The sequence below is a fragment of the Rattus rattus genome, chromosome 15 (assembly GCF_011064425.1).
Source record: "Rattus rattus isolate New Zealand chromosome 15, Rrattus_CSIRO_v1, whole genome shotgun sequence".
NCBI classification, from domain to species: Eukaryota; Metazoa; Chordata; class Mammalia; order Rodentia; family Muridae; genus Rattus; species Rattus rattus.
Window position 1 is genome coordinate 39,760,263 of NC_046168.1, and position 17,885 is coordinate 39,778,147.

The following is a 17,885-nucleotide window of genomic DNA, read 5'->3' on the forward strand; positions in this document are numbered from 1 at the left end:
TGGACCTTCTAAATAGAACCATTTAAGCTCTCAAACGCCAAAGGTCACTGTAGGCAGCTTTCTCTAATAAGTAAACTTTTCTTGGTAAGATAGTCCCCACTAAATATGAGTACCCAAAGGCATACTGTGAAATGTCTGTTATGGTAAGAACTCCCACCCACTACCCTATACAGATGAGAGTCTTGCCATGGTTAGAAATGCAGAACTCACCAGGTTAATGAGAAAAATGAAACCATTGTAGTCACAGGTGTATGCATTGGTTCATGCAATTGTGTGTAGGGAGTTGGGAACGTGTGCAATAGAATTCCATACACAATCAGAACTGAAGGAAAATCAGTTGCTATTTTAATCCAACAAAAAGGAAATGTAATTTTTGGGAAGAAATTTTCATTAGCACATTTTCTTTCAGGCATAGGTATTAAAACATATTTAAATGCAAGCCACCCCACTGTCTAAGAGTACCACACATATAATGTGTGATTTAGAACCATATTTCCCTGCTGGGTTTTTTGTTTTGCTTCTTCTCTTTGGTTTTTATCCCTTAAAAAGCTCATGAAGATATGTCTGAAAATCTTTGAAAAGTGTCACATGAGAAATTGCTCAATAGCTTACCGTTTCCACTGTGTTTCATGGGGGTTCCTTCCCCCTCAATTACCAAGGGTATTTGTTTAATCATAAATCTTGCATTTAAAAGGTGTTTGCTTCTGTCTACTCTCACTGGAAGTCACAGTTCATTGTCACAGGAAGGTTGCCCCCACCTCCCCAACAGACACATGTGATGATGTCACAATATAAAAGGGTCCTTGAGAGAGAAGAGTGTGATCTTCCAGCTAGGTCCTCTGGGTTTCGAAACTATCACTTTAATAATCAAAATATTTAGTCAGAAACGCCCCCATGACAGAGATATGTTTCTTCTAGGTCTAGGTTGTGACATTTAAAATGTAACAGCAACAACCAATGAAAGTTTCAGGGTGGAATGGCAGAAGTTTAGGAGTAGACAGAGATTCTTATGTCATCACATTCTAATTCAGTGCCCCTCGCAGTTGTCAGTAAAAGCACACTAAACATATTCCAGAAAGGGTTGACTTAGCAGGTGAAAAATGTGTCTCTGGAGACCAGACAAGGTACATTTTCTGTCTTGCCATCTTTCCAGAATAGGAACAATGTTTGCACTCCCTCGTGCGGTGCCTCTAATGTATTCATGTTCCCTCGCTCTCCAGAGGCAGGGATGCAAGTATTTGAGACTTTGTTTTTTTTAGCTACTGGCATCAAGCACTTTAGGATCTGAGGGTTGTGATGTCTGTTCTCGCTTGGTATTAAAAAATAAAAGCCCCAGCCTTTGCACTTGATTAGAGGAACTCAGCTTGGTGACTGATTAAGCAGCAGAGAAAAGGCAGCGTCTTTTTTTCCCTTCGGAATGGAGGCTTCTTGGTTAATGTAGTGGAAGGTAATAGACAGGGGTAGCCACGAAATTTTTATTAAATCGAAGAGATCAGCTCTGCTGAAGACTCTCTTGGTGACAGCAAGCCCTAAGAGTAATAATGGGACCTGACACATTACAAACCCATAGCAGGGGCCCTGATTTAAATAGTCTTTCAGGTCTGCAGGGTATTTACCTGAAATTGAGTGGGGGGAGGGTTCCTTTTTTTCATGCAAAGTAAATGTAAATATTGTAACCTGTGAGCTTCAGCTATTTTTCATTGTGGTGACATAAAGCCCTCTATCCTCTTGTAGATTCAAAAACAAACATGCCTTTCTCCAGACAGAGGCCCTCTTGTCAGAAGGCAGTCATCAAGACTGAGTGGAAAGCTTGGATTGTTGTGTGATTTGTTCGTTTAACACGCATAAAATTGTTGCTCCTTCCACCAGGCCCAAATTGCTCATTTATTCTAATTCTATAGGAAGTGGGAAAAGATCAAAAGGAAAAGACAGATAAATAAATTTTGACCCTGCCAGCCAGAAGAAAAGCCACAAAAGAAGGCAACAAATAAAATCGATTTACATACACATGCCAGGGCTGGCTGGGGTGAGGTGGGGGCAGGGAGGATTAATTAGTTAATGTTTGGCAAGCTGCGCCCAGAAGATGAGCTAAGCAGAGGTGCTATCGACACTTATTACTGTTATTAATTAACAGTGTGATTGCCAAACACCGGTAAGCCTCCCAGGGTGTTTTATGTTTCTTAATGCCATGTGCGATGTCTATTACAGGAGTGATTCGGGAAAGTTACCTCAAAAGCAACGACCAGCTCGTTCCTGTCACCCTTTTGGCCATTGCAGTCATTCTGGCTTTTGTCATGGGGGCCGTCTTCTCCGGCATCATCGTGTATTGTGTGTGTGATCACCGGCGCAAAGACGTGGCGGTAGTGCAACGCAAGGAGAAAGAGCTCACCCACTCGCGTCGGGGATCTATGAGCAGTGTCACCAAGCTCAGTGGCCTCTTTGGGGACAGTCAATCCAAGGACCCAAAGCCTGAGGCCATCCTCACACCACTCATGCACAATGGCAAACTGGCCACGCCTAGCAACACCGCCAAGATGCTCATCAAGGCTGACCAGCATCACTTAGACCTCACCGCCCTGCCCACCCCGGAGTCCACCCCAACACTGCAGCAGAAGCGGAAACCCAACCGGGGCAGTCGCGAGTGGGAGAGGAACCAGAACCTCATCAATGCCTGCACCAAGGACATGCCTCCCATGGGCTCCCCTGTGATTCCCACGGACCTGCCTCTCCGGGCCTCCCCAAGCCACATCCCCAGCGTGGTGGTCCTGCCCATCACACAGCAGGGCTACCAGCACGAATACGTAGATCAGCCCAAAATGAGCGAGGTGGTGGCTCAGATGGCACTGGAGGACCAGGCTGCCACCCTGGAGTATAAGACCATCAAAGAGCATCTGAGCAGCAAGAGTCCCAACCATGGGGTGAACCTTGTGGAGAACCTGGACAGCCTGCCCCCCAAAGTTCCACAGCGTGAGGCCTCTCTGGGTCCCCCGGGAGCCTCACTGTCCCAGACCGGCCTGAGCAAGCGGCTGGAAATGCAACACTCCTCCTCCTACGGGCTTGAATATAAGAGGAGCTACCCCACGAACTCGCTCACGAGAAGCCATCAGGCCACCACTCTCAAAAGAAACAATACTAACTCCTCCAATTCCTCCCACCTCTCCAGGAACCAGAGCCTTGGCCGGGGAGACAACCCACCTCCCGCCCCGCAGAGGGTGGACTCTATCCAGGTGCACAGCTCCCAGCCCTCTGGCCAGGCCGTGACTGTTTCGAGGCAGCCCAGCCTCAATGCCTACAACTCACTGACGAGGTCGGGGCTGAAGCGCACCCCCTCGCTAAAGCCAGATGTACCCCCCAAACCTTCCTTTGCCCCCCTTTCCACATCCATGAAGCCCAATGATGCGTGTACATAATCCCAGGGGTTGGGGCCCAGGAGTTGAAGCATCAGATGAGGCAAGGCACCCACGCAGCTGAGCAAGGTCTCCACTGCCTCGGTATCCACCAAGATGGCCCTGGAGGAGCTGAGGACGCTGGGTCCTCCTCCTTGGGACACAGGGATACTCTCAAAAATCGGGCCATGTGGTTTGGTGAAGGTTTAGCAAGTCACCTCCGTTCTCTTCCTTCACACGCCGCCATGTCATACAGCAGGTCGGACTCACAAAAGACTTCAGTATCAACACGAACATGAGCCAAAAGCACATCCCCACCGCATCCCCACATGAACACAGGCACAGGCCACACTCACATACGTGCACTACACACCACACCACACCACACTGCACCACACACACGGTGGTAAACAACCACCGCAGAATTTTGTCCGTGACGACACAGGACGTTACCATACTTGGCTAAGCGTTCGAAACTTTAAAACACAAATACATTTTTTTTTTAAAAAAAATCATGAAAATTTAAAAAATAATAATAAAGGACTCATTGATAATTCTAACTCAGACTTTAACAATGGCAGAAGTTTACTATGCGCAGATACTGTGAAATGCCCACCAGTGTTATAGCTTTGTGATAGCAGGTAAATGCCACGCTGGGCAACGATGTCATAGGTTTCTGCTCCTCTTCGCTTTTAATGAATAACGTGACCGTTAACGCAAGTAACTCTTATTTATTGTTCACCCCTTTCTTTCTCCTCAAGGAAAAGACTCTTCCAAATACCATCTGAACAGCTCTGCAGAAGCCCGTGGAAAGTTAAACCTATTTAACGTGAAATCCATTAACTGGAATAATTGAGTTTCTTTATTTTTACAATAAATTCACTGAGGAAATAAGTTGGAGCTGGAATTCTGAGCTTTGTGTTTGGACTCTGGGGTCAGTAGCTAAAGGAAAAGTGCTAGGAAGGAGTATTTATTTTAATCTAGTTCCTTTGTCACTTGGGTTTCTGGCCAAGAGGACAAAAAAAAAAAAATGTTTAAAAATCTTTCCAGAGTCTTAACTTCCAACCAGGACAGAAATGTTTAGAATGGCACCCATGCCCCATTGCCCTAAACATGGCTTTGTCTGAGGATCCCACCGTCATGAAGGCACTAGCTTGTGAAACCCAAACACCCCCCCATCTCATGTCACCTTGCATGTAAGACAGCCAACAAAAATCCACAAAGTGTGTGAACTAATTAATATGCTGGCTGCTACCTTGCATACATTAATGATTTGATCACACGGTGTTTCATGAGGTTACATCTGTGAATAGCCTGTTCTCCACATGTAAATTTGTGCCTTACACCCTGAGTTGTATACACTTGTAAACTGTCGTTATGATCAACTTCCTTTTCCTACTTGAAATAAAGGCAGATATTTATTTAAACCCTGCCCTCCATTCAGCCCTCTGGAAGACTGGAGACAAGCAAATGGGAAAAACAAGGTAGTGATGGTTACAATGCCCACGGCTGGGTGACACCCTTTAGTTCACGCTGCCTTCTGTTGTGCCAACTCCAACCACCCATGGACCCTCCCCCAGTGTTGTGGGTGGAAAAATCCCCTTTCCCAGAGCCCACTGCTCCTTTATATTCCCAGATCATTTCAACATGGTGACATCTTCCTGAGCCAGCAGAGAAGAGACTAAAGTTTCAGCTCTCCTTTCTGCTGTGTCCACTGACTGGAGAATCTTGCTGTAGTGGTTGGGCAGACAACTGAGAGGATTCTCCGAGCTGTGCTTTCAGCACACCCAGGAGATGCACAGAGAATCAACTGAGGAAATAGACCAAGCAGGCTGGTCCCTGCTATGATTAGTGGGTACCCCAAAATACAAGCAAACCACAATGGATGCTGTAAAATCCATTTCTGGGGCAAAAGTGTTTTTTGTTTGTTTCTGTTTTTTTTTTTTTTTTTTTTAATTTTTTATCTGTTTGTTGTTTGTAGAGGGTTGGGAGGGGTGGTGAGTGTGGGGCTTTTTTTTTTCTTCCTTGGTTTTCATTTGCTAAAGCACACAGAAGAAGCCTTTGTTTACTCTCCCATGAACAAAAGAATTGTCTGCACACTGTAAACCATGAGCATTGTTTTCATATAAACAGTTTATTTGGTGATCTCTTTGTCTCTTTCATTTTCCAGTTTAATCTGGGTTTAGTTTTGTCTTTAAAATAATAGTAATAAAAAGACTTTCAGAAAAAAAACAAAGATTGACAAGGACAAATTCGAATTGGTTATTGAAGATTCCTATGTTGCATCCACCATCAGAGCAGTCATGCCAAGCCTCTGGTGTACAGCCGAGGACAGGGGCATAGCCCTTTGTTCCAAGACTTGCCTCAGACCAGCTAGACTGTTGTTTGGGAAAACTAAGACGTCACTAGGTTTTGCTTTGCTTTTTAGTGGAGTCATTGTTCATGGTCTGTCATCATTGTACCCTGAAGCCGTGAAGGCTTTTCTAGAAACAGCTAGCCTTCTCCATTTCCTTTTCTTCACAAATACAAACATTAAAAAGGAGGTGGGTGTCTGCCACCCTGATATCCTCTCTTCCAGTTTGACTCCCAAGAGTATTGCCCCAACCTCATTCCTGAGCTGTGTTAAGGAGACCCGTGTCAAAACCCACACTTCCACATCCCACACCCCACTACTTTCGGTGTTAACCCCACAGTGCCACATGTATTGAGCTGGTCTTCTGCATTCCCCTGTCCCTCTCCCTTTCCACCCTCACCTTGCATTGGGGGTCAAGAGGGAGGGGGAGTTGTCCATAAACCTTAGCGTGCCTTTGCTTTCCTCCCTGGCTAGACACTGTTTGATGCGACAAAAGCAGACTTATATTGGTTGTAAAGTTGTAAAAAATATTGTGTCACCAACTTTCCTTCCATCTCCACACATCCTAACATCTGATTCACAGTTTAATGTATGTGGTAAAAAAAAGATAAAAAAGAAAAGAGAATGAAAAAGAAAGGGGAAAGAGAGGAAAAAATCAAGGAAAGGGCTCTATTGCTTAAGAGTAATAAAACCAGACTGTTCTACGTTACCTTTCGTGTCCTGAATGCTTTTGTTTACGTCTTCAGTTTTCATTCTTTAGCCCCTCTCCTGCCCCTGCCCTCTCAGGATAGGATTCTCTTCCTTCTGTCTCTCCCTCATTATAAATAACCATGTAGTTAGACATATTTGTTTGCAGTCTCCTCGCCCTGCTCCCTCCACCCAACTTATTGATGTGTTTTCTCTGCCTGCACCCAGCCTGGAGCAGGATTTTAGTAGACGCCTCTGTAATTAAAAGGCAGAGCACGCGTTGACCCCCTCTATTCATTTCGTGTGCTTTCCTTTTATGGGCTTGTTCATCATCAAACATTTATGGTAGGCTTGATAGTTTAAGAGATCAAGACTAGGATTTTAGTATGGAGGGTCCACTAAAAATAGATCCCTGCACAGATGTGACTTCAGCCTTCCTACATATTGATAAGGTGGAGGGTTCTGGAAATGCTTCCTGTTAACATTTATTTCTTGTAACTGGGAAAATGGCTGAGTTATATTGGGAGGAAGAGCTTTTTTTTTTCTCCTTCCCTCCTTCAGGATAGCATTATGAAATGACTGTGTCAGGTTTTCCCCTCTGGAGGCTTTTTAAAAACAATTATTTAAAAACAAGTCTTTGGCTAAGGTGTTTTACTTGTGACCTTTAGTAGTTAAAACATTGTAAGCCATTGAGTGTGAGAAGCTGCAGGGTAGGAGTCAGGTCACATCCAGAGTGATGCCTTGGTCTGGCCTGGTCAGATTTCATAAATCATTTCTAGTTGTGTTCTTTCATACACGTTTGCATTGGTATGCAGTGGTTGCAGTAGGCTTGGACTGAGTATCCTAACGATATTTTCTTCTAAGCATATCTTGTAGCTGTGTCTCTCGAAGTACATTCATACTGACAACACATTAGGCACAGATTTGACTGTTCTCTGTCTCCACATTTGCATAGAGAAACTAGCATAGGCCCTTTAATCACTATTCAAAGGGGAGGACCAAGTGCTGAACAAAGTTTCCCAGAACCTAGGTCACATGGCTGCCTTTGAACTGGTTCTTAAAGGAAGTGTTCTCTGGCCAGCTAGCTCAGAAAGGGGCTAGCTTATGAAGAGGCAGCTTGGATTCTGTTTGAGAAAGGAAAAGTTTGGTTTGATTTGAGCAGCGCTTGTGAGAACCTGGGCTGGAGGACCTGACTCCTATATGCTAATACTTTAGCTGCTGAGCGGCACAACCCTTTCCTGGCTGGAGAATATAGAGCAACACGCGGACCTGTGCTTTTAAAAAGCAGCCAGATAGCAATGTAGAGAAGAGCCGGTCCCAGGGCAGGGGTGCAGGCGCTGGAAATGTGCCAACTGATGTGCCCCACTGATATTGGAGCAACTTAAGGCAAAAGCCTTTATCCAGCTCTGCGCTTAGAAAACAGAAAGCCACTCTGCAATCGTCTTTCCAAAACTAGACAAAAACTTCCTTCTTATAAGTTTACCCTGCCCAGTTGTCCCCAAGTGTCCTCTGATAGAACTGAAAAGAATGGCCCACAGCTGGTTCATTTCATAAAATAATAGTGGGGGAAGATAAGACACAGGGAAGGATTTACTGGTGATCCCAAACAGAAGAGCTGAGCAGAGCACAGGCCATTGCCTCCCTCCCCCACTCACTCGGATCCTTGGAGCAAGATTGGATAGAAAGACCTGATACCCTCCCTCAGTGGCATCATCACCTCAGTCCTCCTTCACAAGCTAAGGGTACAGGAAAGCTTTATCTCTGTCAAGGCAAGGGGTGGGCAGGAACTCTAGGTTTGAAGTAAACCATCCTAGCAAGTCAACCTTATATTTAGCCGGTGCCGTCTGCCCCTGTCAGCTGATACCGTCTTGCAAGGAGGCAACTGAGGTGGAACAGGTGTATCCTGTATTTTAGCTGGAGCCCCAGGGGTGTCCCCACTTAGATGGAGGGGAAATAAACACCTCAGACAGTCCGACTTTTAATTGCTGCGTTTGCTTGCTTGGGTGCTTGTTAAAGAGGCCGAGGGTTTCTGCAGGTTATCTTTAAACTGTTGTGCCTGAGGAGTGACTGCTTCCCTGCTCCAGAGAGGACCTGACTTCTTTCCTTAGGTTCCCTGTCAGGTAAACTCAGCCTTTGGCAGCAATTTGGCAGAAGCCAATCATGATGCCCCAAACCTCAATGCATGGGTTTTGCTATTCGTACAAAGGCCCTTTCAAAACAAAGTATTCAGCAAGGGAAAGTGTCAGAAAGGCAGCTCTTATTTCAGGCTGCTCCGTTTGGCTGGAGGGAAGGGGACAGGAGGAATTTAAAAGAAGCCCATAGAAGTGAAGTAATGTGATTAAGGACATAATCCTTTCCCCGGCTCAGCTCTGTGACAGCTGGGCGTTTGGACCAGTAACCCTCAGAAACCCCATCTCACGCTTGTCTTAAAACCAGGTGGTGACAAGTCTCTCCTACAGAAGCAGAATGGAAGGCTCACATTTATTGATCGGGACTACCAGACAGATGGGGATCTTCAATATTCCATTTAGAGTATTGTATATCCCCTGAGATGGGGAGGTTGACCTCAATGGAGGTTAGGGCTACATTGATGTGCATTAAATGTGGCTGGGCAGAAAAATGTGCAGATGTACTGGTCGTAATGGAACTGAAATTTGAGCAAATCAAGGGAGGCAGCTGATTTGCACCGGGTTTCCCAACCCCCTCAGAAAACATGCATGTGCATGGACACACATATAAATTCTATTGCTATGGCTTTTTCCTTGAACCAAAACTGTCACAGAGCTCACAAGCCCAGAACCAGTGTCATCTGAAGAGAGTCCTGTCAGGAGCACTTTCTTCTCCTCTTTTCTTGGTAAATCTGGGTTCAACCTAAGCACTTTTCAGGGGAGTTGTGATAAACTACAAATTCAGAAATGTGGACATGTGAATGGAGGGGGTTGCCCAGGAGCTTTTTGTAGGTCCCTTACAGTCAGTGACACTGGTTGCGGTGGCTAACAGCTTCTTCATTCTCCCTAATCACCTTCAGAAAGAAGACTCTCTGGAGATTCATTAGCATCATCCCCAAGGCAGTCCTCCATCCTGCTAGACCTCTGTAATAATGGTTCACATAAGGGAAGTTAATGAAAGGGGAAAATAGGTATCCACAAAAGCAGAAGCCTGTTCTCATTGGTGGTTTCCAACAACAATAAACACAGATGAAGGTGACCTTGAGTACAATGCCAGATATGGGGACGCCAACTGCCAAGACTTTTAGACTGAGTTCCTTCCGAAAGCAACAATGATGATAACTCAGCCCGGAGCACATCTTGGGTGTCATGACAACTTTCTGTGCATGCCTAAGGGAGGTGAGAAACTGGCTTGCTCTCAATGAAAATGTTGTGCCCACTCTCTGATGTGGACACTGAATGTTTTGCATAGCTAGTGTCCTGTCAGTGAAAAAAAATATGAATTTTAACAGTAGGACTACCTTTAAAAAACAAAAAATAAGGAGGAATGGTCCTATTACTGAAAAGCATAATATGCATGTTTTAGCATATTTTAGCATATTTAGCATAATAATTTGCAAGCATAGTTCTGTCCATTATAACCCCTGATCTTGGTCTTAGCCAAGTGTGATGGACAGTAGGCACATGATCATCCCCATTTTACAGAAAGTGGAATTCAGGGAGGGACCTCTTAGGACAGCACTTAGCGTAGATGTGTAGTCATGTTTCACAAATGCTGGAGTTGACATCATCCCTGCAGCTCTCTCAGGGACACCTCAAGTTACACAATTACCCGGCCTCACTGAAAGGGAAGAGACTCCTACAGGGTTTCCCAAGAGGGATGATCACAACAATAAAGTCCCCAAAATAAGGGTTCAGTGCACATGTTCTATTTTAAGGTCATTGTGCTCTAATATTTTTCCATAATTAAAGAACACAACTCTTCCTTCCTGCGTCGGCCGAGTCCTTTGGCCAGCCATGCTATTAAGAACCGTCAACAAAGCAAAGAAAGAAAAGGTCAGAGCCAAACGCGGTGACTACCCTTATAAGGGTGGACCCTACCACTGCAGACATAGTGACAGCCTGAATCCAAGCAAGGAAAAGGACAAAAGACTAAGGCTTGGTGGCTGCTTCCTCCTGTGCCTGTCACACAAATCACAAAAGAAGATTCAGAAGGTTAAAAGAACCCAGGCTGCATGAGGAGCAGACTGAAAATTTCCTACACTTGACAGCTTGGAGAAATTTCCCAACCTTTTTCTTACAAAGGACAGAGGTAGTTAGGAAAAGAAAAGTGGGGAAGGAATGCCGACTGTCACCTCTCCAGCCCTACAGGATGATGTGAAGTTAAGTTGCTTACATGCCTAGAACAACATCTTAAGACACAGAAGTCAACATCTGTTCTCTACCCCACATTTCCCTCCTCCGCATCCTGGCTCCAAGCTCTGTGCTGTAACAACCATAGACTAGACCTCCCAAAGGAAATAAAGCAACACGCTCTGCAGGGTAGACCGGACTGTCCTTCCTGTTGTCTGCAGGCTGTGCAGCTGGACAGTCACAAGGCTAGACTTCTCCACAGCACTCTGAAGAAGCTGGGCTCCTCCAGCCCTGGACAGAAGACCTAAGATCCTGCTGACAAGAAGATGAAAGTGGACGTTCCTCAGATCCCACTGTTTCTTTACACTGATTATTCAGTGTCTTGTTTACTTGCTGTTAGACAATTAAAGGCCAGTTTCTAATCTATGCAAGCTTTTCTCTGTATACAAATGTGCATTGTGGTGAATAAGGAGCCTTGATTGTGATCAAGTACAACCACAGTAACTGGGCATAAAACATGTATGTAATCCCACCTGCACAGCAACGCTGTTTACTTAATTATGCCCTCATTAAGGGTAACAACTTTGGAAGCAATTAGCTTTCCCTGATCCAAAGGGTCAGAGTCAATAGCCAGTTAACGTTGAAAAGTAAGTTATATATTTCAGAGTGTGGATCACCATGGCTGAATGCCTGCCTCCTCCTTTCTTGGAGACAAGATTGTGTGTGTGTGTGTGTGTGTGTGTGTGTGTGTGTGTGTTACAATTTGTCTGTTGAAGGTTGGTATACATGTCAGCTGATTTGAATTCTTATTGGTGTTTAATTTGACTTAAGAACCAAAGATTTATTCTCCTCTTTCCAGAGTGAAGAGGAGGCCTGCGATCACATTTCTTGCTTCAGGAGAATAATGTGTTAGACGTATATGTATGAATAGAAACAGGTATATAGTCATATTTCCTCTGACTGTGTAATTTAAACAGTGTAAGTCAGTAGGGAAGGGCTGTAATTGCAGCCAAAGTAAGTGAGGTGAAAATTACTAGGTGCTGGAGCATCTGCATCTCATTTTAATTAGGTGACTATAATAGCAAGATCAAAACTTTCCTTGTCACTCAATCTGTTGGGCTTCTAATCAAGAAGCCAAAAGGATTGTTTTGTGACTTCAGGAAAGAGTTATCCCAAAACAATCCTCTCTCTCCTTACCTGGCCAGAGCAACAGATGGATATGGGCCCAGAAACATAGCTCAGCATGTGTGCATGTGTGGGGATGGGTGGAGTCAGTATGTGGGGTGGGGTGTGTGTGTGTGTGTGTGTGTGTGTGTGTGTGTGTGTGTGTTTCTATACATGTGTTTCTGTATGAGTGTTTGTATATGTGTATATATCTTTTTTTTTCTTTTGGCCATTTATTTCTTTTTTTAAAAAATGGATATTTTTATTTATTTACATTTCAAATGCTAGCCCCTTTCCCAATTTCCCCTCAGGAAACTACCATCTCATTCTCCCTCACCCTGCTTCTATGAGGGTGCTCCCCCCACCCAGCCACCCACCCACTCCCGTCTCATCGCCCTGGCATTCCCCCACACTGGGGCATCAAGTCTTCCCAGGACCAAGGGCCTCTCTTTGCATTAATGTCTGACAAGGCCATCCTCTGCTATATATGCAGCTGGAGCCATGGGTCGCTCCATGTGTACTCTTTGGTTGGTGATTTAGTCCCTGGGAGCTCTGGGGGTCTGGTTGGTTGGTATTGTTGTTCTTCCTATGAGTAGCAAAGGCCTTGTGTATCTTTATGTGCATAGTGTGTGTGTGTGTGTGTGTGTGTGTGTGTGTGTGTGTGTGTGTGTGTGTGTGTACATGCAGAGGAGGGTGTTAGGGACTACTGTGGGAAAAAAAATGCTCCAAGTCCTGCCCCCAAAAGCTCTAGAACAATCATTCTTAATTGAGTAGCTTGGCACTTTCCCTTCACAGGGTAAGACAGCTGAGAACAAAGCCAAATCTGCTGCCTGTGGGTCACTGTTTGGGACAGTTGGACACCGCTGTGTGGGACAGTAGTTCAGATTTCTGGCCTGTTCACTTTCTCACCAAAAAATAGACTTAGTGACACATCCCTGTGTACCCCACAGGAGTGTGCAGAAGTCAAACCAGCCAAAGGTTTAAAAGTAAAAGCCCTACTCCATCTCTCTTTTTCCAGTGCCCTCTATACCCCCAAATTAAATGACTGAGTTCCCATCTTACTGATAATGAAAATCCCACCCCACCCCACCCCACCCCCGACCCCTTCCTCTCTTTCTCTTCACTACAGCTTCTTCTTAACTAAAAACAAAATCAGCCAGTGGTTCCTAGCTAAGCAAGTCATGCTGCCCTGCTTAGAAGGCTAAACAGTTCTGTTTTGGTTTCATTGTGACTTCCCTACCATGTGATATCCATTTGGTGGCCTAGGGGCAGAAATCCTTCAATATACCCATTCCTAAATGGGTGGTCTAAACAAAGCCACCTCCCCTGTGGCCCAGGGGTCTACCTTTCTTAGTTTACCTGCAGCCTGTGTAGACTGCTCAGGCCTTGAGAATGGGGCCTCCAGGGAATATTCTATAAATTCACTCACTGCCTTTGGGCCAAGATTCTTATACTTTGTGCCCCAGGTCAGGATGGCTTAGTAACCTTGGCTTGTCAATCCATTCTGGTGACTTGCACCTTAAACTGATTATGTTTACAGTTATATATCCCAAGGGCATCTTCAGTGCTGCTATGCCCCAGACCTAAAGTGCTTCATCTTCTACAGCAAAATGGCCTGGACAAAGAAAAGATTCACTCCATCTCAAATGTATCTTTATCTCATAGCCCAAGAGTTCATGACTTTCCTTGCAAGGGAAAGACTCTAAAGCATTATACCAAAAATGTTATTTGTTATTATGTCATATTTTTGAAAGGCCTATTTCAGTGCCTTCATTTTAGGGAAGAATAAATGCAGACATGAGTGTTTGTTCAATTACACACTGCTTCTTTTCAGCAGGTGTGGGGAGAAAGACAGGAGACACAGGTTATTATCTCACTGGATGAAACCAGACTATACTTCAGAATGCTAACTTCTAATGGAAGTGATTCCAGAACACAGGCTAGAAAAGATGGATAGAAATTTATTTCATTCTTCTATAATTGCTCTACAGCATATGGACCAAGGTCAATGGGACAGCTTGTCAGTCAATATGTGGCTCCCAATTCCCTACTCAAGTTTTTCCTAGCTGTGACAAATTCTCAGACAATGCAAAGGGGGGAAAGATGCAACTGTTGGTGGGGCATGCTCAGTCATTGTAAGGACTGATATAATGGGTGGCAGGGAACTCATTGGTCCACATCCCACAGAAACAGGTGTGTATTAGTCAAGGTCCTCAAAGCCTACCCTCAATGGCACATTTTCTCCAACAAAGCCACATCTTCAAATCCATCTAAGTAGTGACTTTCCCTGATAAGTAAGAATTCAAGTATAATATATGAGCCTATGAGAGCCATTCTTATTCAATCCACTACAATCTACTCCCTGGCATCCATAGGTATGGTTGTTTAAACTTGCTTGACCTAGGGAGTAGCACTATTTGGAAGTGTGTCCTTGGTGAAGTAGGTATGGCCTTGATGGAGAAAGTGTGGCAAGGAGTGGAATGTGATGGTTTGTATATGCTCAGCCCGAGGGGTGGCACTGTTAGAAGCTGTGGCCCTGATTGGGCAGGTGTGATCTTTTTGGAATAGCATAGCACTGTGGGTATGGGCTTTAAGACCCTCATCCTAGCTGCCTGGAGGCCAGTATTCTGCTATCAGCCTCTAGATGAAGATGTAGAACTCTCAGCTACTCCTGCATCATGCCTGACTGGATGTTGCCATGCTTCCACCTTGATGATAATGAATCTCTGAACCTGTAAGTCAGTTCCAATTAAATGTTGTCCTTATAAGAGTTGCCTTAGTCATGATGTCCTTTCACAACAGTAAAACCCTAACTAAGACAATAGGCTGGTAGCCATATCATAATTCAAAATGCATTTAGTCTAATTCCAAAAGTCCCCATAATTTATCACAATATCAACACTGTTTAAAAGTTCAAAGACATGTCTGAGACTGAAGACTATCTCTTAACTGTAACCTCTATAAAATTAAAAAAAAAAAAAAACAACAACAACAGATCACATACTTCCAAGATACAGTGGCATAGAATATACATTATCATTCCAAAAGGGAGGATGGGAAGTATGGTGGGAAAATACTGGAGCTAACCAAGACCAAAAACCAGCAGGGCAAACTCTAAACTCTGCATCTCTATATCTAATATCAAAGTACTCTTTAGATCTCCAGCTCTCCAACTCTGGCATCTTCAATATCCTGGAGTCTCCAACACCCAGGCTTCCCTTCAACAGCTTCATACAAGACTTCTCTGGACATCCATGTAGGAACACTCTTGACATTTGCCTGACCTCAGCAGCTTTCTTTAACTGTGGAGATTCCACAAGCCCTCTCTCATATTCTTGATTCTAAAGACAGAACAACCAAGTGAATGAAGTTGCCAAGTTCTGCTGCTTGCTGAGGCTCGTACATTGCCTCCTCATTCAAACACATCTGGATCAGCTTTGTTAAACTTCTCTTTAATTCCTTTTCACAAGTTTTAAACTTGGCTCAGTGAGGTCCTGCTGTGAGGTCACCACTCCCTTTATTCCATTTAGCTTCAGGCTTTCCTTCAAATTTTTAGTCTCTTTGAGCATTGGACTTAGCTCTGTTATATTTGCTGGTGTTCCTTCTCTCCTTAAACTGTACATTTTATATTTTTCCTTGCTGCTTTTTAATATAGACCCATATAAAAGTGGCCACTAGCAACTATTATAATTCAATTCAGATTCAATATTAGGCTGTCTTGAAACCTCCTCTGCCAAAGCCATTAATCCAAAACTCTTCAATTTGGCCTCAGGCAGATATTTTTTTGTGGGGGGTAGAGAAGACAAGGGTAGAAAGCAGCACATTCTTTGACAAAATAACACAAAAAAATGGTCTCTAGGTCACTTATTAATATTCTTCTCCTCTAAATCCCCCATCCCCAGCCAGGCTGTCAAAATCACCATGTTCTCTGTACCACTGTCTTCCCCATTCCTATGAGTATGAGCCATTAGGCCCTCAAAAAACATTCTACTGCTTTCTTAATCCAAGTCATAAAGTCCACATTCTAACAACATAAAACTTCATCAGGCCTGTCAGAGTAATCCACCATTCCCTGTTACCAACTTCTGTCTTAGTCAGTGTTCTATTGTTATGAAGACACTGTGATCAAGGCAATTGTTGTAAAGGAGAATATTTCACTGTGGCTTGCTTACAGTTTCATGGAGGGAGCATGGAGACATGCAGGCAGACATGGTGTTGAAGAAGTACCTAGAGAATTCTACATCTGGGTCTGCAGGCAGCAGGAAGGGAGAGAGAGCCACTGAGCCTAACTTAGGCTTTTGAAACTTCAAAGCTCACCTCCAGTTACATACTTCTTCCAACAAGGCCATACCTACCCAACACCGCACAATTCCAAGTAGTGCCACACCCTAATGACTAAGAATTCAAATATATAAGCTTTAGGAGTGGGGGATGTGAGCTCTTACTCAAAACATTTCAGGGTGGTGTATCCAAGGGCTGCACTGAACATCAAGGGAGATGTCAAAATATGGATTTCAGGTTGTCCTAGTCTCACCTGTGTTTCTGTGATCAAAGATAAAAAGCATCTTATGTGGGAGAAGTGGGCTTATTTAGCTTACAATCCCAGTGTAGACTCCATGATTGCAGCTGGAGCAAGAATTCAAACAGCTAGTAACACCATATTCACAGTCAAATGCCAAGAGGTATTATACACAGCTTTGCTTTCTTAGCACTCAGCTAACTTTCTCTGCCCCACTGCTAAGCCCAGGAAATGGTGCCTTGAACATATGGGAAGGGGCCTACTTCAAACCTACCTAACAGTGTCTTGCACATATGAAAGTAGGTCTACCACAATTAGCAACCAAGACAATCCCTCACAGACACATACACAGGCTAAATCAATATGGAAAATTTCTCTTAAAGAGGGTCCTCCCAGATGAGTCCAGGTTGTATCAAGTTGACAGGTAAAATAGCACAGATGCTGAGCCAAAATTCAATGGTATGTAACATTAAAAAATCATTGGTAATTAAAGATTTTGATTGTAAGATCAGAAACTGTTAAACTAGGTGAAGATGGCTCCTTGACAGTAGCGTTAGCATTTTTTTTTTTTTTTTTTTTTGCTGTTATTGTTTGGAGCCTGGGCAATACAACAAAATATGTAAGTAAAACTACACCAAACTAAGAAGCTTCTACGAAGCAAGGGAATCAAACAACACAAAAAAAAGTCATTTTATGAGTGAAAGATAGAATAATATTGGTAAATCATAAACTAATGGAGGCATTAAAATTTTAAATATACAAGGAATTCACAAAATTTAGTGGAGAAAAGGAAACAACCTATCTAAAAACAACCAAAGGAATTGAATAGCCCATCCAAAGGGGACACACAAGTAGCCAGCAGATGTACAAAGGTGATCAGCTTTCCTAAACACCAGAAAAATGCAACTCAAAACCAAAGTGAGACATGACATCACACCTGCTGGTGTATGGACTATAAAAGAAAAAGCTAATATGTTTTATGAGAAAAGGGGGTGCCCATAAACTGCTGGAAATGTTGGAAAGCTATAATGGGAAATAATATGGAGCTCCCTCAAATTTTAGAAATAAAATTACCATAGACTCCATGAATCCCAAGTCTGAGTAGATATCACAAGGACATGAAATCAGCATAATGAAAAGATATTCAAGAGTGGAAAGATAAAAGAAAGTTCAGTGCATACCCCGACAGAAGAATACTACTAAGCCATAAAAGCGGGGAATCTTACCTTTTGTAACAACAAGGATAAACTGAAAGTACATTATGTCAAGTGAAACAAGTCAGCAACAAGTCACTATAGAGTCTTACTAGTGTGTGGAATGTATACAAAGTTGACTCACAGAAACAAGGCAGAATGATAATTGCTAAGAACTAGGGTAGAGTGGAAATTGACAAACAGGGATCAAAGGGTTCAAATTTTTAATTGTACAAAGGAAAATTTGTGGGGATCTAGTGTACAGCATGAGCATGACAGATA

At 43.7% G+C, this 17,885-nt stretch overlaps 1 protein-coding gene across 5 annotated transcripts in view; it reads left to right on the forward strand.

Moving 5' to 3' along the window:
- The window catches only part of Sema6a (semaphorin 6A), a 120,291-nt gene extending 113,843 nt beyond the window's left edge, over positions 1 to 6,448 (forward strand). For 4 of the 5 annotated variants that reach the window (XM_032885791.1, XM_032885788.1, XM_032885787.1 and 1 more), the window contains one exon: positions 2,209 to 6,448. In XM_032885791.1, the coding sequence (XP_032741682.1) occupies positions 2,209 to 3,410 (1,202 nt within the window). In that variant the 3' untranslated portion in view covers positions 3,411 to 6,448. The remainder of the gene's footprint in view (positions 1 to 2,208) is intronic. The other variant, XM_032885786.1, reaches the window with a different exon arrangement.
- Positions 6,449 to 17,885: the final 11,437 nt, after the last annotated feature.